Here is a 21,836-nt window from a genome sequence, read left to right as displayed (position 1 = left end):
CCCTCTGCCTGTGTCTCTGCCTCTCTGTGTGTGTGTGTGTGTGTGTATCTCTAATAAATAAACAAAATCTTAAAAAAGTAAATAAATAAAGTACAAGAATGAGTTAAACCTATAGATGGAAGATATATTCAAAAGGGAAGCAGATCTTAAAAAATGCCAGTGAAATGCAGGCAAGCAGGGTTGAAGTGGCTGGGCCTTCTGGGCCAGCAGGGAAAATTAATAAACTACAGATTCCTGTACTTAATAAAAACATGGATGAGGAGTAAACCAGTTTGGCTGCAATACTAGAATACATGGAGATAAGGCTGGAATTTCAGCTGGGAAAAACTTTGAAGGACCTTGGAGACCTGATTATGGAGCTTTAGGAAATGAGTGAGGTAAAGGGCCCTGTTTAGATAGTTGGTCAAATACTCGCGAGCATAGAAAACATGAACATGCTATTTTTCTGAGCCTCAGTGTCGTCATCTATAAAATAAGAATATTTGTTAGGGTTAAGAGATGATGTCCATTAGAACCACTCTGTCAGTGGTAAAACAGTACAAATATTAGGAAAGTCCTTTTTGATCTGCCTACAACTGTCAATGACTCCAAGATTCTTATAGGGTCATTACTAACTCAAAAGAATTCTTAGGAAAGATGAAACTGGAGGCAGGGAGTAAGTACATGAGGAGAAATGAGCTTGGGAGAATCAATTTAGAGCTCACAGCAGTAATCTTGATGTCAGGTGGCCATTCTAAACCAAGGGCATGAAGAGTGGAAACCAGAGAAGACATGAAGGAACAAGGCAGGGGATTTGGCTTAAGAAAGCACCAAAAAGGACTTGAAGTTTTATCACTGTAAGGATGGCAGTAAATTAGCAAAAATGGAGGGAGAAGTTCCGGTTTTATAGATATTGGTATATTTATTAAAATCTGAGCAATTATAAGATCTGATGGCCAATGCCAATACATCAGCTGAGAATATTCTGATTTAGAGAAAAAATACCAAAGTCTTTAGCCAACTGAAATAAATTATTGCTGAAGTGGGTGGGTACATGTGAGAAGAAAAAAAAAAAAGTAGTATTATGTAGTAGCTTCCACATGCTGGCTCTTCACCTACATCATCTTGTTTAATTCCCTCAACAACCCAAAAGCATGGGTTCTATATCCATTTTGTAGGTGAAGAAACTGGGCTCAGAAAGGTCAGATTACATCTTATTAAGTTCAGTGCCAGCAGAGTGTAGGGAAAAGGCAGGGGATGCCTCAAGGATAGCACCCCTTGCAGGTACCTCTGCGGGTGCTTCCTTGGCATAAAACCTACATGAAGTATGAAAGGTCTGGACATTCACTTTATTAGAGAGCCCCAAACAGGAAGCTGCACAGGGGAAAAAAAAAACTCTCATTTTTTAAAACTGATCTGACCAACAAATTGATGGAAGGTGATCATGATGTCCCAGATCACTATCCTGCCTCAGGAGCCAAGTAGATCACTCCACTGAACCCAGTGACTGCAACCCACAGAAGACACATTTTTACACTATGACCCTGTGTGCACACATATATATGCTGCTCTGTGTTATACACTTATGTTTGTTATAAAAGCCTAATCCAATACTTTTATTCTTTGCCATTTGGGACCTATTAATTTGATGTAGTTTGTAGTGATCCCAGTTTGGAAAACATTTCCATTTCCTCATTTGAATGAAAAAGAAAAAAACGTCACTTCTCTGGATAAAAAAGCAGTCTAATTTTCCAAAGCGAGCTCCGTGGGTGGCTCCATTGTTTTCTAGTGGGCTCGGGAGGTTCTGTACCATACTCTTTTCAAAAATCACTCAAAGTAATGTGTTAAAGGCTTTCCATTGCTACAGCTGAGAAGCCTGTTTATTTCAAATTCATTTGACCACAAAGTCCTTTTTATCATGTACCTATATAAATAAGCACTTGGGGAAATGGAGAGAAAAAATTATGTGAACCCATTTTGAAAACTATAAAATGATAAGCGTTGCTGATATTGTTAGCAGTCTATCGTCAGCTCAGAGCAAACATTTCAGATTTTGAGATGTTCTTAGAATCTCCCTGCAAGCGTCCCTTGGATTGTTTTGGTGCTGGGGAAAAAAAAGGTTCCTCTTATTTCATTTGCCTCTCCATTGACAACAGTATTACATGATTCCTGGGGGATCTGAAATACTTGAGATGTTGAATTTCAGGATATCATTGGCAGCTAAAAGGTTTGGAAGTTATTTTGCTTAAAAGAAACATATGCCACATGAGCAAAATATCATGGTTTTGAAAGAAATAACATTTGTATTTCTTCTGTTGGCAAATATTCCTCAGTGTTGAGAACGCAAACTGTCAAATTGTATAAAAATCCAAGCTGCCAAAATAAAAGCCAAGTAAGACGTGCCCCCCCCCCACCAAAAAAAAAGGATAATTTTTAAAAACCAAGTTAACTAAATAGCTAATTGAGCAAATAAATTCTGCAGTCAGATAAAGAATATTTCCGGCACATAATCTCCTCCAGATAGTAAGAAAGAATGCCTGTCCACTGAATCTCAGATACATAAGAATCACTTGAGGCCTAATTGCAAATCCACTCTCTCATCAGCTACCGCAGCAATAAGTTCATAGCCAACAATGAAATCCGGTTATCCTCGGGATAAAGGAAGTCATTCCAAGCCTTTCTTGAGACAACCCCTGCTTGTTTCTCTGGCTTCATTTCTTAACCTCTCCTTCTCTCCCACTTAATGCTTCAGCAATTACCTGGCATTCAAAAACATTGCCATTTACAGGATGCTTGGCATGGTCTTCTGGAAATGATGTTCGATTTCAAGAGTAAGGAGACCCATCTCCTAATTCAAGCCTTACTACTATAAAACCCCACCACTTAGCCTCATTGAGACTCAATTTCTTCATCTATAATAAAAGGATATTGTTGAAGACTGCCCATTCCACCTCCCATACCCATGGTAAATACTACTAAGAAACTTATTTTTTCCATCAAAACAAGATGAAGCTTTAGACTCCTTCTCGACAGTTTTCTGAGCAGCTCTTTCCAAATGACTACAACTGGCTCAGGTAAACTTAGGACTAGGTGGTTGTTAATGTTTTCACCTGTGTTAAATAATTCTAGATTACTTGACTAATTGAATTTTTTTGTTGTACTAGAATATCTGTACTAACATTGAATTTTCTATTGCTTTAGATAGTAACACTCAAAGCTAACTCATACGTAGACTTTATGTTAAGGTCTAATAAGATAATTAATATGCAATTTATCATAAAGTCACAATAAATTCAATTAATGTTGTAAAAGCTACTTAACGCATGTTCAAAATTTAATCTGATTTGAGGTTTCATTTAATTTCAGATGTGAAAATTCATCTCCAGACCACTGATTATGGCAACTTCTTGGCTAATCAAACAAATCCTCTTACTGTTTCCAAAATTGACACGGAGATGAGGAAAAAGCTATGCAGAGAATTTGAATATTTCCGGAATCATTCCCTGGAACCGCTGAGCACATTTTTTACATACATGACGTAAGTGGTAGCAGGAAGCCCTATTGATCCCCTATTTGTGCAAACAACCCATAATAGTTATAGGGGGGGGGGCATTAGGTTGGCATGAGGCTTAAAACCTTTTTCTCTTGTTTGTAAATTTGAATACATAAGCTCACCAAGCCTCATATTCATTGCTAGAAGATAGACTTCATTTATTTATAAACATAATTTTGTAGGTGGTGGTAGCCTCCACATAAAGCCATGTTTTCAGGGCTGCCTAGAAGGCTCAGTCGGTAGAGCATGCAACTTTTGATCTCAGGGTCATGAGTTCAAGCCCCAAGTTGAGCGTAAAGTTTAGGTTGTTGTTGTTGTTTATTGTTTGTTTTTTTGTTTAAAGGCACTGTTTTCAGTTTACATTTTAAGAAAAATTGTAAGCATGCTGATTTAAAACATTCTGGCTGCTGATACTGAAGGTAAATATTATGTGACATTTTTGGATCATTTGTCAGGTTGGAGCTGAAACATCACAAATTATTGTTAAGGCTACATCTACCCTTTCCTGATTCCCTTTGCAACAGGCAGAAGAAGCTCCCATCATAGTCACATGTTTTATTTTTATTCCTTTCCATCACCAGTAATGCAATTTTTCACTATGAAGGCTTTTCATTCTAAACAATGTTTGAATTTCCACACAATAATAAATTGTACCTTTAGTAACCCAGTTAATAAATTTTATCCAGTGTTCAATATTTTGGGCCTCTCCAGTTCTAACAAAGAAGCTGGGAACAAATGTCCACAATAGATGAGCTGATTATTATGAATATACCATTTCAATGTAATATACAAAGTCAAGAATATTAGATTTAGGCCTTAGACTGGTTTAGAAAGGTATAAAATTAAAATATTCCTCTATTCCACATGCCCCTTTCTTCCCCACTCAGTTCCTTTCCACAAAAGTAAATGCTTCTCCATTTCATATGTATTTTCTAGAAAAATACTTACAGTTGAGTATGTTTATTGATACACACTCAACCCATCTCACTTCATAATTCAAATTTATGCAAATGGATCATATTCCTTCTGCACTTTTTACCCCACCTAATATTTCTTTTTTTATATATATTTATTTATTTATTCATGAGAGACACACAGAGAGAGAGGCAGAGACACAGGCAGAGGGAGAAGCAGGCTCCATGCCCGGAGCCCATGTGGAACTCGATCCCAAGACCCTGGGATCACGCCCTGGGCCGAAGGCAGATGCTCAACTACTGAGCCACCCAGGCACCCCACCACCTAATATTTCTTAGAAATATCCTTGTCAGCATAATTCTCTTTATAATTGCCTAGAATTCCATGTTTGGTATGTATCATGACTCGATTCACCAGGCATCTATTAACAAATAACTAATTTTTTTTCCATTGCAAAAAGTTTTGCAACTAGCTTATTACTGTGTAGGTCTTGAATTTATTTTTAAGCTAAATTTTTAGCAGTAGAAATAGTGAATCAAAGGAATTTTTAAAATTTTTATAAATTTTGCTAAGTTGTACTTAATATAAGTATCACCAATTTGCACCCCCCCAAAACAGTGCATGAGAAAGCCTGTGTCCTTACACCATCACCAACATTGGATATTATCTTTTTAGTTTTTGCCCATCCAATAAGTTAGAAGTTGTATCTTTTGCTCTGACTTCTATTTCTTTGTTAGCAGAATTGAGTTAGCAGAATTGAACATCATTTTGCACTTATTAATCATGTGTGTTTGCTACCTGACCAAATACTTTGTCTAATTTTTTTATTGGAGTATTCAGCAGTTTTTGTTGCTATGGAACGGCTCTTGGTAACGTAAGAAAGCTAGCTCTTCCTAATATATGTGGCAAAATTATTTTCTCAGTGTGATAGAATTTAATTTTTATAGCTTTTCTTTTCCTGTAGAAACATTGGAATTTTTAAATTAGCTATAATCATCAGTCCTTTCATTCATTGGCTTCTGATTGTCGTATCCTGCTTAGAAAGCCCTCCTCCACTCCAAAATTTTTTTAAACATTTATTTATTTATTCATGAGAGACACAGACTGCGAGAGAGAGGCAGAGACACAAGCAGAGGAGGAAGCAGGCTCCTCACAGGGAGCCCCGTACAGGACTCGATTCTGGATCTCGGGATCACAACCTGAGCCAAAGGCAGGCACCCAATCGCTGAGCCACCCAGGCGTCCCTCTACTCCAAATTTATAGTAAATTTGCCTGTCTTTTATTTCATTTATTATTGTTGATGTTTCTTTTTTCTTTTCTCTTTTTTTTTCTGTTTTGTTTTTTACATTTAAAACTTTGGTTCATCTAGAATTTATTTTAATGTAAGGAATGAGACTAGGGATCCAGCTCAAATTGTTTTTCCCCAACAGCTATCCAGTTGTTCTGATTCCATGTCCATAAATAAGCAAGTAGAAGAGATGACCATGGTTTGAGGCAGGAAGTAATGGTTGGTATACCTGAGACATGTGATTAGTGCCAACATACATTGTGCAATCAGATCTCCCATCAGTGCTATATAGGTTAGGATTTGATTTAAAGACAAGACCCCAGGTGCTGATTTCTTAAAGAATTCACAAATACACAGCTAGTCAGAGATGAAACTTTGGGTCTTACTCAATCCAAAGCCCAAGCACTTTCTTTGAGAAGAAGTTTCTTTGAGAAGCCTTCCAAAGATCTGACATTGTTGCTGAACCTGGAAAAATAGTAGAATTTGGAGAGAGGGAGAAGTGGAGCATCTGAGGTTGAAGTATGTAGATGGGAAGGACGCTGCATGCATGATGAATAACAGGTCAGTTTTGGTGGGAGTGGGCCGTGCCAAAAGGGGAAGGGAAAAATGGAGAAGGGAGGTTAGAAAAGTAGGTGCCCGCCAGAAAATGCAGTCTTCAATGGCAGGCTTAGGAAGTTGGGCTTTATCACATTGAAGAGTATTTTCCATATGTGTGTTAGTATCTGCAAGACCCTTCCTTAAAAATAAAAATCTGAAAGAAAGAAAATAAAATAAAAATCTGAAGGGGCACCTGACTGGCTCAGTCAGTAGAGCATGTGACTCTTGATCTTGGGGTTGTGAGTTAGAGCCCCATGTTGGGTGTGGAGCCAACTTAAAAAAATATATATTCTTAAATAAAAATCTGAAGCAGAAACCCAAAATGTAAAAGAGACAAAAGAAGAAGCCAGGTTTGCTCATAGGACTCTTACCTCCCTGTATGGCTGAGGTGAAGAACAAAGTGCTTGGGCTTGGACTGGGTCAGCTCCAGGTTCATATCAGATCTTCAGTGGCTGCCTGGGAGAGAGGCTTTCTAAGCAGCAATGCCTCCTGCCAAAAAATTACCCTGACAAGGGTAGTTATGGAAACATCATTAAAGATTCCTCAGTGGGAAGACAAGATGGCCCTCCCTATCTGTGTGGAAGTAGAAATGACAATCAAAATACTAGACAATATTTATGGAATATTACTATATGCCAGGACTCTGCTAAGTGCTTTACAAACATTGTCTCCTTTAAACCTGACAAATCTTAGTTCTTATCATCACCATTTTAAGAATGAGGAAACTAAAGTTAAGTGCAGTAACTTGCCTGAGTCACAGATCAACAGATGGAGGAGTCATGCTTTAAAATTAAAATAAGGCAAATGTTGGCAGTAGGCTTTGTATACATATTTTGCTCAGATTTTAGATGAGTTCAGAAAACCTGACCCATGGTAATGACAGAGGACAGTTGAATTTTAATGGAGTCAAAAGGCTGCCAGATTTCATACTTCTTGGGTTGAGAGACAGGTCTCCTAGGACAGAAACATGCTCAAAATGTATTAGAAAGTACTTTAGCTCTAAGAATGACTCTGAGTCACTTGGTCAATGTTTCCTCTTATGCGATGACTCCACGGTTAGTGTTTTAACTATAGAATCTTAAACTTGGAGGAAGCCTTAGCATTAATTAAGCAAACATGTTTATTCCACAGCAAACAACCATGTTGATCTAGTTAAATAAAATGTACTCTGTTTCTAGGGGTGCCTGGGTGGCTCAGTCAGTTAAGCATCTGACTCTTGATCTCCGCTCTGGTCTTGATCGTGGCGTTTTGAGTTCAAGCTCCATGTGGGGCTCCACTTTTAAAACATTAACTACATAAAACTGAAAAGATAAAATGTACTCTGTTTCTAAAACAAAATCACTGGGCAGCCCGGGTGGCTCAGCGGTTTAGCACTGCCTTCAGCCCAGGGTGTGATCCTGGAGACCTGGGATCGAGTCCCACGTCAGGCTCCCTGCATGGAGCCTGCTTCTCTCTCCCTCTGCCTGTGTCTCTACCTCTCTTTCTCTCTGTGTCTCTCATGAATAAATAAATAAAATCTTTAAAAAAAATAAATAAAATAAAATAAAACATAATTACATAAAATTCTAAATATTTTTGGTCATTAGCAATGTTTAAAAACTATATACTAAGAATACAGGTGGTCACAAAGCCTTGTATACAATATTAACACAAAGTTGAAAATGGAAAGATGGTCTAGGTAGTATTGGTACTGTTAAGGGTGTTAGTCATGGACATGTTTTAATTTATCTACTCTCTTGGCTATAAATTCTTTGAATTACTTCTTTTAGTATCTCTATCTATACTTGCTAGTATGTAATGGGCACTGAATATTTGTTGATTCAATATGTAATTCTGTATTTAGCAGCACCTTACACAGAGTGAGTAGATACTTCCAAACAACTCAGGATATTATATTTTATATAGCACTTGAATATTGGTTATTTACTGGCCAACATGTTAGGCCAGTATGTTAGGCCAGATATCATGCCTGCAGATACATTTTGTATAATAAGGTCAGCGTTTAAAATAATTTTTAAAAATATATTTAGTCAAGGCTTGCATTCTTCAGTGGCCATGGTCTCTAACACTCGCTATTGTCTATTATGATCTTCTGATCTGTCTTGTTTCACAATCTTAGGTTACTTATTAGACCCCCAAAGATATTCACTTTTACTTGAATGTTTTATTTACATCTCCACACAGGAACCCTGCAAAGAAGATGTTTACATCTCCATTTTTTTTAAATTAGAGAAACTGAGGGTCAATAAAATAATGAATTTTCTAAAGTCACACTATAATTAAGAGATTTGGAATGAATTTGATTCCAGATCCATCAATCTAGAAAGCTAAAGATCTTGCACTGCCCTGGTAGTTTATAAAAAAGCAAGTAATTCAGAATTATCTGTGGGCATTTAAAAAGTTTGTATGTTCCTGATTCATATTCCAGGAAATTCTGAGCTTATTGGCCTTGGAGTGAGGCAGGCACCCTTTTGGAAGACACCCAGGTTATTCTGATATGCACCTCTGATTAAAAATGTCTCATCATGGTGCCTCAATTTTATGACTTGGAAGTCACTTTCACAATTATTCTCATGAGCATTACCTCCTTGTCAGAGACCCAATAGCTCAACTGCACCAAAACTGAGGTCTTCTAAATGTCAGTCCATTATTTGTCCCACCATATCCTGTGAGTTGCCAGTCCAGGCAGCATCCAGATACTCTGTGCAGGACCTAGAATTGTGTTACTCTAACAAGATGTGCACATATGAAAAACAGTTCTAAAACTACTTTTCTAATTTCTCTCTGGAACGTTTTGTGAAGTCAGGTGTCTAGCACCCACAAAATTCCATCAAATAGGATTACTATTCTATCAGGAATTTGCCCAAGGCATCCTTATGAAGATGTGAAGTCAACCTTAGTAGAGATGGTCTAAATTTAAGTTGTTATAATAAATACAATCTAAGCATTGCACATTTGTGTGATATAATTATCGTATATGTGAAACTTATTTTGAAAATCTGGAATGGATATTTTTAAATGCTTAATAGCAGGAAGATCTGGGGGTTTTGTATACTATAATTATACACAGTTGTGTGAAACAAAGGAATGAATCCATAGCATTTTAATGAAGAGACTATTTAATATAGGACTGAATTGTTTTATTTTTCTTCCCTCCTACTTAACACTTTCTGGCAGCATTTCAACTTCTCATCCCTTTTGAGGCTAGCCATCTTTTAAAAATAATATTTCAATATTCAAAATATTTCACCTCAGGGGATGTAAATTTTCTGAATACAGGAAAATCAAGAGCAAGATCAAACATAGCCTTTAAGTACTTGGACTAATAGTAGCCAAGAACTGTAGGTTAAGGACCACACATTGAAGAAATCTTCCAAGATTGGTTCAGAAAGGCTAATCAAAGTTCTTGACTATCTTGATGATGCATTATAAACCTTCCACAGGCTTGTCACTGCACTATATATTAGGAGACTGTACACCTTGGTTTACCTGGAGGGGTTTCTCAGGGCTTCTACTACTAAAACTGGATGAATTGGTTGCCCCATCACTTATAGTCACAAATTTAGTAATATAATTCCGAGGCACTTACATTCTTAGGGCTCCGACTTTGTCTCTATGATTTAAAGTCAATAAAGCAAGGCTTTTCAGAAAGTTTTCCACCTGACATGCTTCCTATGTGCTGTTGACTATACTCCTCACCAAGTAGTCACCACCTTATAAGGTGGAGCATATTCTGCTGGGAATCACTTGGAAGAGTGGTTGAACACTTACAGGCCCTCGGCCTAAGGCAATGTAATGCAGCATTAGTTTCTCCTCTAACCAATGGGACAGTATCTGTTCTTATAGTGTACAGAGTGTTTGTTCAATAATTGGTAACTTTTTTATTATGCCCATTTCCTGGAGCATACTTTAAGGGCCTTGTAGCTGGTAAGCAGAGAAGCTCATATGTGACATCAGATCACTGGATAGCATGCCACAGGGGTTACTTTCTCTTTTTTGTTTGTTCATTTGTTTTTGCTTTTCAACTCTTACACTGCCTTGAAAAGTGAGGGGACTGATCTTACATATTTAGAAAGATTATTCTGTTGATACTGTGAAAGGTGCGTTGATGGAGTGGAACTGGAAACAGAAACCAGAGGAAGATATTTTTAACGTCTGGACTGGAAAGAGCAGCCAAGATAGAAAGGAGTGGACAGTGGTTAGATACATTTGGGAATTAGGTGTTAACAGAATTTAGCATCTTGACTTATGATCAGTGAGAGAAAATAGGCAATGATTTCTAGAAATCCTAAGCTACAGAAAGAATCTGCCAGTAAGATAAAGGATTTTGGTTTTGTTTCTAACCAAAAAGAATAGGAAGCCTACTAAATTAGAGACAGGTATACAAATTACCCTTAATCTCATCATCATTTGGCATTATTTTCATTTTTTCATACATTTTAAAAGAACTAAAATCACTCTAAATATAATTTTGAATCTTAACTTTTCCATATATAATATCAGCAATTTTTTCTAGGTCAAAAATGTTTCTAACATTTGTAAATGACTATATAGCCTTCCATGAAGGTCATGAACATCTTAGAAGGGCTGAGTTTTGTGTCTTCCTGACCTCAACGTCCCCATAGTATTTAATTTATCAAATTTCGATTTTAGCAATAAAATTCCCAATGATATTATAGAATCGACCATTGGACACCACTTTGCATTTGTGATTCTAAATCTTTGGCCAGAAAAATCCTTCCGAAACCTTAAGGACTGCAGCAACTTTAAGGTTTTATAGCCAGAGATTCCATGTGGATGTTCAAAGGCAAAAGCAAGTAGGAAGCAAAAATGTCTCAGTTGTAGAAGCTGATAAAGCCTCCAGCATTTAAAAGCCTCAAGCACTTTGAGAGTTGAAAAACCCTGGTGCTATCCTGCAATAGCAATACGTGATCTGTCTAGAACTGGATGACATTCACTTAATCAGCATACCATATACTAAGCGACTGCTAGGAGAGAAGGTCTATGCTAGGTTCTAAAATTAGAGAGTGACTGAACATAAACTTGTTCTCTGAGCCAATGGAAGAGTTACTTAAAATGCAGATTCCAAGACCATGCCTCTAAAACTTATGTTTAATTAGGTCCTGGAATGTGGTCTGTGAATCTGCACTTTTTATAAGCCCTCCAGGGGACACTGCTGCAGGTGAGAAATTTTTGTGACCATTTGTAGACTCTAACCTGAGTCTACAATACATCAGTTGTGGGATTTTGAAAACAAAAGTTCCTTAATCATTCAAAACCTTAGTTTCCTCATCTAGAATAGTAATAATTATAGTCAATATAAAATTGTGAGCGTAATTTGAAAACAGGGCCGGCTAGGGATGTTGCAAGAACTAGTGCAAATGAAAATACAGGGCCCTTGTTAGAAAAAAAAAAAAAAGTTTAATAATTTCAAGAGAGCAACAGCAGAGAATTAAACTAAGTGTGTGGCCCTTCTCTGTATTGGACCCTGTGTGACTATATAGATTGCAGGCCCATGAAACTGGCTGATATACATATATAATATACAAATATATATACATAATGTATGAATATATCCACACTTACAACATATCCACATCCACATACTCCCAAAAAATGCTGCTACTTTTTTTTTTTTGCATTAGAGTATAACCCCTGGTGAAAGCGAGAAAAGATTGCATAAAGGAAGTGATGCCAAAGCCAAAGACTTGAAGGATGAGACCCTGTTTGCAAGTGGATGTGGCTGGGAAGAGGCAAAGCAACCGGTGCAGAAACATGGTGCTGCTTACCAGCACTACTATTGCGTTGCCGATGCCACGGGACATCAGCAAAATTAGTGTCTGCCAGTTAGGGATGTCAAGGCAATGGATGTAAAAGAGCTTAGGATGCTGTCCCTACAGCAGTTCTTCCCAAAGAGAAATAAATCAGGGCCAAGAGAGACATTTTTTCCCTGGTTCTTCGTCCACATTCCAGGTGGGGATGATAATCAACCACCAGGGGTCATGATTGAGCCCAATAGCCTGCTTTCCAAAGCACTGTTCCTTCCCCAACAACTGTTTAGTAAAAGAAATTTGAGACTGTCTCCTAACCTGGAAAGATTGAAATTCACCGTGCTACTGGTCCAGATATTCACTGCCTTACTTGTAGTTTGTTTAATCATGTTTATTTTCTATTTTTTAATTGAAAAAAAGCCTATGCCTGTGTTTCTTAAGAGTTTTTTAAATTAAATTTTATTGAGTGTTCATTACGAGCCAGCATTTACATAATCACTATACGTGTATTAAGTTCGTTTTTAATTCTCATGACAACCGTATGAGTGGCACTAATATTATTGGCATTTTAGAAATAAGGAAACAAATTTAAATAATCTCTACACCCAAGGTGGGGCTCCAACTTTCAACCCTAAGTTCGAGACTTGCATGCTCTGCTGACTGAGCCAGCCAGGTGCTCCAACTCTCATGTTAGATGCATAATTTTTTTCTAAGTGAAAAAAGTTTTATATGTATGCATATGTTTATATGTAAACAAATATAAGTACACATAGCTAGTTTTATTGTTTTAGAACAGCAAGATCATATATGTATTATCTGCACTTTGTCTTTTTTACATAATCTCATCAGAATTTTCTACATAAGCACACAAGATCTATCTTATTTGAAGCACATATATTATATCCCATTGTGTCGGGTCTACCATCATTTATTTAACCATTTCCCTTTTGTCCATCTAGGTTGTTTCATTTCCTTGCTATCCCAAGTAATGCTGCAACAAACATCATTGTACATAAATCTTTGCTTCCTCATGCCAGAAATTCTTTTGCATGGTTTCCCAGAAGTGAAATTGTCAATAGATATGCCAGTCTTCGATTTTGATAGATATTAGCAGACTGCTCTCTCATATTCCAACAATATCTGAAAGTTTTGTGACTTTCCTAGTCTCTCACCTTTTTTTCTTTCCTCATCAGAAGATATGAGATTCTCCAATATCTATTGTTACTGGTGTCTTGAATCTAATAAAGATGAGATCTACCTGTTAAATGTTCTTCACCAAATGAACAGGCTCTACTAGACACAGCTTGTTTAAACCCATGTAACTGGCAAGAAGAACCACTCCACTGATGTTTTCCTCAGAATTATCATAATATTTACATGTATGGCTAAACAGGAGGTGACAGTTGAGTACTCTCCCTTATGTTCTAATTCTCCTCAATGGAAAAGTACAGAAAAAGCAAGGAATAGGCAGCTATGACCTCTAGAAAGGGACCTCAGGCTAAGACACGAGGTAGCTGGTTAACTCCTTCACTTCTATTTACCAGTATCAGAGTCAATGTACTTGAATGAACATAAAGAAAAATTCATTCATTGATTGAAAAACATCATCATTGTGTTCCTACTCTGTACACGTATGGTTAGGCTTCTTGAAGGCCACAAAAAATAATAAAGATTGGTAGGAATTATCTGTAAATAACTACGTTTGAAATGAATATGTAAAATGACTTACCTAAAAGCACACAGTTGAATAATGGCAGAATTAATATTTGAGTCCAGGTCTTATTTCCTCAGATATGCAATAAATATTGGTGAGTGAATGAGCTAACTATTCATGTTCACCATCAATACTGCCAGTATACATTGATAATTAATTTCACCCCAGGATAAATATAAATGCAAAATTTAGACAAAAAAAAAAGATATCACTTCTAGCTGGAGATATTTTAAAAGCTTAATGAAAAATGTGGTATTTGAATATGACCATTAAAGAATGGGAAGGATTCCATTTCTAGCAATTGGTGGGGAAGGAAGGTTTTATACATCTAGAGAGTAATAGAAACAAAGACACTGGAAAAGGATAAACAAGTTTGAGGAATTTTTTAATCTAAATAGATGGGTTAAATCAAGATTGTAGAGAAGTACTTGAGAAAAGAGTTTTCTAAAGATTCCAGAGCTACCAAAGGTTTGGGAAATGCATAGTGATCAGCTTTCTTGTTCTAAAACATGCTATTGTAGGCAATGCTGACTTCTTTCAGTATTTTATTTTGTGAGAAGGAAAAATGAGCATGACAGCAAAATTAACTGCTTTTAAAAATTATTTTAATTTTCACTTCTTCTATTTAAAAAAGGGAAACTTTAGGGAAGTAAGAAATGCTACCCAAAAAAGCCAAATTTCAAGAGGCAGCAGATGTTTATAGGGGATATTCTAAATCTCAACAGTCTATTTAGCAAGTCAGACTAAATAGCAGAACTGCCCATGTGAGGATAATGGAGTTAGCATTGGATTAAATAAATCTGTAGTAACAGAAATGTTTACCAATGTGATCAGGGAAAATTTTCATTTGAAAATTAATACTTTGGAAAACACTTCCAACATGGCTCTATTGTTCATGTCACAATAAATACTGTTGGGCCTGTCAAGGGTGGATCAGCGCCTTTCATGAGGAATGAAATAACTTAGCATACACCAAGTCTATTTCAAACATAGCCCAATCCTTTCTGTGAACAATTACTCTTGATTATGTATTTCATGTCCCTGTCCCTGTATTTTCCTTCTGTACAAGTGTGGCCTAGCAAACATATCACAGTTCTGGTCACCTAAAACAGAATCGTTGGTATCAAGAACGCTATATATTATGTGTTGCAGATGAAAGGATGCTGACCCAGCCTCTTGGTAGCCCCTTGCTATAGAAACCCATAGCAATCAAGTCCTGATCTCAGGATATGGCTCTTGTGATAAAGCCAAATCCAAGTCATAATGCTTTCAGATAATGAATCTGTTGTAATCGCCAAGTTCACCAAGTTATCTACTATCCAGACATCCAGACGCACCCAATGGGGAAGTTCAGACTGAGTCTTGAAGCGCCTCCATCAAACAAAGGGACTCAGGCCTTTTAATATATAAAAAAAGTTATCATTTATGACAACTAGTTAACAGACATAGTTTGAGATTAAGGATTACATTCCCAAAGAGATAAACATTAAACTATTTGAAGTCCAGCTATCTTAAAGGAAACAACATGAAGTAATGGCCACACAAAGCTCATGTACAGAACAGGATGGTAACAGGTTTTCTAAAATAAGTATAAGTCAGATTTAATATTTAATATCCCAGCAAGTAACATAATTTATAGTCTTGTGGATGATCCGGTCTTCCACATGACTACCATTCAAGTCCTTGTCTCTAGACCACAAAAGAGTTGATAGCCTCTTAGCTTCTAAGAGCAATGGGTAAATTAGAAAAGGTTCTATTGGCTAGAACTTGGTGTAAAACTACAGAGGTGTAGAAATCTTGGAAAATACAAGAATTTAAACACTGTACATTTTTTATATCAAAGATTATGTAGCTTATAAATTTCCTGTTCCCCTTCTTCCAAAGTCTGGTTTATTATCTTTTTCTAAGAGTGTATGATTGCACACACCTTCTTTATCTGAGGCCCTCTACTAGTGCTCTCATATGTGTTACTAATCCAAATGCCAAACATTCAAAGTTGAAGAAATATTTCCATGTTAAGCCACAGAAAATGGAGCTCTTGTTAAACTGGTTTTTAGGTAACACAGTTGGGTTTAGAATTAGGTTTCTCAGGACGCCTGGGTGGCTCAGCGGTTGAGCATCTCCCTTTTGGCTCAGGTCGTGACCCCAGGGTCCTGGGATCGAGTCCCACTTTGGGCTCCCTGCGGGGAGCCTGCTTCTCCCTCTGCCTGTGTCTCTGCCTCTCTCTCTCTCTCTCTCTCTCTGTCTCTCATGAATAAATAAATAAAATCATTTAAAAAAAAAGAATTAGGTTTCTCTGTTTTAAAGCTTGATGTCCTTCTACTGTGACAATTTAACAATTGACAAAATGTATGATTGGAGTCAGTTTACACAACGACTGTATGAAGATAGTGATATTCTCTACCCTTTTCCACACCTTGATGCTAAACTTCTTTTTTAAAAAGTTTCCTACCCCATTGTACCCCCCGCTCTTTTTTTTTTAATTTTTATTTATTTATGATAGTCACAGAGAGAGAGAGAGAGACGCAGAGACACAGGCAGAGGGAGAAGCAGGCTCCATGCACCGGGAGCCTGATGTGGGATTCGATCCCGGGTCTCCAGGATCGCGCCCTGGGCCAAAGGCAGGCGCCAAACCGCTGCGCCACCCAGGGATCCCTGTACCCCCCACTCTAATTGCTAGGTCCAACGAATATATTTTCTGCCCTTTCACAACTTGCTATGGTATTTAGTTGTCGATGTCTTTGTCTCATGCATTCTGTGATGACACTTTCTCTTTGTGCTCCTTTTCCCATCCTGGCCCTACCTCAGTCAAACTTGCAAAGTCTCTTCCTGCCTTTTAAGAGCTTTTAGGAGGTCTGTTCTATTCACTTGTCTAAAATGCATACTTTTTTAAAAAATGATATTATTCACATCCATAGCTGGAGAAGTAACCAGAAGCCAGGTAATAAAAAGCTTTGTATACAACGGTGAGAAATATGTGCTTTATTCCAGAGGCTAAAGGAAGCCGTTGACAGATTTTTAGGAATGAAAGTGGTGATGTTGCTGATAGAGATAGAGATAACAGAAGGAGAAATACTGGAGACATTCAAGTGTTCAGATCATGGGCCTGAGTTGTCTATGAGAAAACCAGGCAGTGAAAGCCACAAAAAGGAAGTAAAAGAGTGGATCTGAGGCTGGGCAGAGAGATTTTGACTAGAGCTGAAGAATCATGCCTCTAACTCACTAGTGAGGGCTCTAATTGACCTCTGCAACTGTTGTATCAGCTTAGAATTTGATAGCATACAAGAAATGTGTTTTAGTTAGCTTCAAGATCCTTAAATAAGTTTGGGAACAAAAAGGGAAAGAATAGCACTAAGACCAAAAGGAAATATTAAAATATCATCTGCCTTGAGCTGTTTTTTTGTTTTGTTTTTGTTTTTTTCTGAATCTAATCGGAGCAAGACTTCTGGCTTTGGGGTGCCAACTCTGCCTCTTTCTAGCAGGGTGACCTAGGACAAGGTATTTAAATAAAGTGATGGTAATAATGGTCCTTAGAGCCTTGAATCATGAGGCTTGAATAAGAACACGCTTGTAATACCTGACAGAAAAAACCTCAAAGAGGGCTAGCATTTTAAAAACTATAATTTTTACAACCTAATTTTTTTAATTGAGTTATTTACTCACAATTCTAGGTGACTTCATGATTTTCACAGGTGTCAATATTAGAGTTATATAATAAAATGTTTAGAAGGGGCTATTAAATGAGAATGTTTGTCTAGGCCACTAGTAAGAGAAAAATTAACCCAACTCATCCTGGCTCTGTCACTACATGTGAATGCAATTATCTAAAACATAAGGACTTTGAACTAGATGAATACCCCAGTGTCTTTAAGCTCAAAAATTACTCAAGCAATATCAGCAGTGATTTTATTCCTAACTACTACATGTGTGGCCCTGAGGATCTATAAAGATTATAGCCTGGAGAAAGTAACCTGTTTTCTGGGCACATCATTCCCTTGCCACCCAAGATAGTCAATGATAATTATATACCTAGTGCATATGTGTGATGGGGATGAGGAAGGGGGCAGGAAAGAGACCCCTCCCTTCGGCCTCCTGCCATGGGCTATGTCCTGGGTTTTCACTTTATTTCCTGAACAACACTATGAGAACTGGTGTTACTGCTCCATTGTAGAAACAAGGCCATTTAAACAGTGGGTTGAAATATAACAGAATCCAGTTGTTATAGTCCTTGCTCTTTGCAATTTAGAGTCTAGACTAATAGTAAAAAAAAAAAAAAAAAAAAAAAAAGTTTAATTTTTCTTTTCTTTTTTAGGTAAACTCTACCCTCAACATGGGCTCATACTCATGACCCCAAGATCAGAGTCTCCTGCCCCACCGACTAAGCCAGCCAGGCACCCCTAAGAAGAATTTTTAACTCAATACGCACACGTACACACTTACGCATGTGCACACCCACATGCACACACTGCAGAGACATAGGCTTGAGTGTTCCATGTGGGCTAACTCCTCACAGCATTGACATTGGTTGCCCGTCAACGTTTAGTCTTAACAGTCTTCTGCGAGTTGGGAGTGTTGGCAGCTCATATGCTTTTACATTACTGAGGTGCTGTGGGGAACAATTAAATGTCTGGAGCCTACTAAGGATTATTAAGTGCTAGCAATTCCCCTCTCAGGTAATAGCTTTTGAGCCATAAAGGGACAGTTAAATAAGCACTTCCATTTTAATATCATTTTCAATAGATAAAAAGGAGTCTAAAATTCTATAATGTCTAAATTTGGTACTGCTGTTTGGGAGGTGAAGAAACTTTAGAGTCATGTGCCTTTTAAAAGGGGATAATTGCCTGCTTCTCAACTTCTTCAGATAGAATTTTTATTGAAGTAAATTGTAGAAGCTCCACAATGAAGGAGACTCTCTTCCGGCTGGATATGTTCTCTTGCAAACGAAGTCTGTGACCCATGCAGCCAGGCTCTAGTGACAGTAGCTTCTAACTGGCTCGGCTAATTTTTATCCAGTTATTTTTCAAGCCTGAATTGTGGAGCAGTTAGTCCCATCACAGTCAGACCTGAAGGACCTCAGCTCTTCAGTTGGCTGCCTCTTCGCTCTCCTTGATCCAAAACCTCACCTTCTTGGCTCCCTCTTTCCTCTCAGCTGTGGAGCGTGTTCTCTTCTCTCCCATCTTAAGAAAAACAAAAACTGAAATCCAAAGCCCCTTGGCCCCTGAGTCTCCATAGAACTGTTTTCCCCTTCTTTTAAGGTCAACTTGTAGCTTGAACTCTTTTTTTCTTTTTAAACTTCCTTACTTCCCTCTCACTTTAAACGTGAGATCATGTTTCTGCCACCTTCTCCCCTTTCTCTTCCACTAAACTTCACTGGAAGTGTTTTCACTGTTGTCAGATGGCCTGTTAGTTACTGCATCCTATGGACACTTCATTGTCTACCTTGACTTTCTTGTGGCCTTTGATGCTCTGACGGCTTCTTCCTAGAACTTCTACAATTATCTCCCCTGGTTTTCCTCCTATTATCTTGTCATTCCTTCTCAGGTTCCATCAAGGTCCTCAAATGGTGAGGTTACCCAGGATTCTCAGGGTAGAACTCTCTATGTGCACTCTAGAATGTGATCCCAATCATCCCCCAAGACTTCTGCTTCCACCATTAACTTTCCCCGTTAGACCCCCCAGATGTCTGGTCCTGGCTGTCCTCTGGACTCAGACTTCTGAAGCCTACTTAACATCTCTTCTTGGATATTTCCCAGGCATCAAAACTCATCCTGTCTCAAGCATCTGCTCCCATGACAACCCGCTCTTTTTCCAATGCTCTCATCTCAATAAATTTGGGCTTCACAATCTGTTAAACCTAGAAACCTATGTATCATCCTTGACAGCTAAACACATCATAGTATAAGGGCGAAGAGAAAGATTCCAGAGACAGACTGCTTGAGTTTCTCAGCTCTCTCATTTGTTAGCTGTGTTATTGTGTGCCCCTCTGGAGATAAAAGCAGTATTTATTGTCATCACAGTGTTGTTAGCCTCATTAAATAATAATAATAACTTCTGTAGAGGCACCTGGGTGACTCAGTGGTTGAGCGCTTGCCTTTGGCTCAGGTTGTGGTCCTGGGGTCCTGGGATCACATCCCACATCAGGCTCCCCACAGGGAGCCTGCTTCTCCCTCTGCCTGTGTCTCTGCCTCTCTCTGTGTCTCTCATGAATAAATAAATAAAATCTTAAAAAAAAAAAAAAAGAAATCTTCTGTAGAGCACCTCACTGTTTACTCCTTCTCCTGTTTTAATCATTATTCTACATAGATCGTAACACCCCCTTCTGTTTAAAGGCATCTAATATCTTCCATCACCCTCCAGGCCCAAATTCCTCATTTTGCCCATCAGAACCCTGCATGCTTAGCCTGGGCCCCACCTCCATGGCCCAGTCTCTGGCAGAAAATTCCTTGTATTTTCTTGTCTGGGGCTTTATTGCATGCTCTTCGTTCTGCCTTGAAGCCTTCTTTCCCTCAATTTCCGACCACTTTTGCCTGAACAGCTACTACTCATTCTGCAAGTTTCAGCCTGAATATCACTCCCTAGTAAGTCCAATCTTTGCTTTGGTGCCCGGCTCGGAATCCCCACACCATCTTACAATTTGCCTAGCATCGGTGCTTCATTACATTATATTGTAATGGATTCTTTGTCCAGTTCCTCCCTCAAACTACATTCTCTGTGAAGTAAGGGATTGTTTCTTTTACTTTTCAGCCTCATTGCTTGGACTATCCTGGGTGCAACATAATCACATAAAATACGGTCCTATGGACTCTTGGGGACCTAGGGGGGGAAACTGCTAGGAAGTTCACTACTTGGGCTCATAGCCGGAAAAGAATACAGAATATTTTAATTTTTTAATAAATTAAATAGTAAATATTTTAATATTAAATTTAATAAATATTTATTTTAAAATATTTTAAATGTTGAATCAATGATAAGCTTTATTACAGGTTTAAAAAGTCAGTTTTGAAGATTGCATGAAATGCTCCAGCTCTGTGTTTCTCAACTTTTGAAGTCCATAGTCCATTCTGAGAAACCACACAACTTCATATTCATCCTCGGCATTTGACAGTTACAATGTAGGGGTCATTTTCTGCCTATCCCACCAACCGAGGTTACAGCCTAGTTATTACAACATTGATTTTCAAACTATGATGTCCCCAGAGAGACATTTTACTCCATTCACATCTCTCAAATCCCAGAGTTTAAAAGAAGACTCATATATTTCCTTAATGAAAGAGTGTATGTGCCTGAACTATACTTATTTTTTTTCACTTGTGGTTTGCTTCTTATTCTCATACAGTTGATTTCCTAATGATTGAGACTTCTTCTAAATCAGGTGCAGTTACATGATAGACAATGTGATTCTACTGATGAATGGTGCCTTGCAAAAAAAATCGGTGAAAGAAATTCTGGTCAAGTGCCACCCATTGGGCCGTTTCACAGAAATGGAAGCTGTCAACATTGCGGAGACACCTTCTGATCTCTTTAATGCTGTTCTGGTTGAAACACCATTAGGTATGAAAGCATAAGCAATCATATAGCTCCCTGTGCGTGTTATCATAGTCATCAGAAAATGTACATTTAATTCATAGTTTTCCCCATGGATACAACATCATACTATACAGATTCCTAGGTGCAGAAGACACATTAAGAAATCTAGTCCAGCTCCCTCATTTTTCAGATGACAACAAATGAAAGTAAACTTCCCAGAGTCACATAAGAATCATTTGTAGCCAGGTAGGAGCTGGAGCTCATCTTTCAACCTCCAAACCTTTGTACATTGTACAGATCATAGTAAATAAATAAATAATTATGATCCCAAGTTAAGAAAAATTTAACATTAATTTTTCAAAAAATTAATTTTCTAGCTCAGTTTTATATGATTAATTTCTTATCCTTTTGTTTTAAACTTCTATCTAAATAAGGCTGCATATGGACAGCATTTTGGTTTAGGAAGTGTAGGAATGCCATTTTTCTGAGACA

The 21,836-nt window shown here is 37.8% G+C and overlaps 1 protein-coding gene across 1 annotated transcript in view; it reads left to right on the top strand.

Moving 5' to 3' along the window:
- Window positions 1-21,836, top strand: part of ATP6V0D2 (ATPase H+ transporting V0 subunit d2) — a 44,148-nt gene that overhangs the window by 7,479 nt on the left and 14,833 nt on the right. The window contains exons 2-3 of the mRNA XM_026014844.2: window positions 3,346-3,517; window positions 21,190-21,368. Of these exons, the coding sequence (XP_025870629.1) occupies window positions 3,346-3,517; window positions 21,190-21,368 (351 nt within the window). The remainder of the gene's footprint in view (window positions 1-3,345; window positions 3,518-21,189; window positions 21,369-21,836) is intronic.

Source organism: Vulpes vulpes, chromosome 13 (assembly GCF_048418805.1).
Source record: "Vulpes vulpes isolate BD-2025 chromosome 13, VulVul3, whole genome shotgun sequence".
In the NCBI taxonomy this organism is placed as follows: domain Eukaryota; kingdom Metazoa; phylum Chordata; class Mammalia; order Carnivora; family Canidae; genus Vulpes; species Vulpes vulpes.
This window is presented reverse-complemented; position numbering and strand designations above follow the sequence as displayed.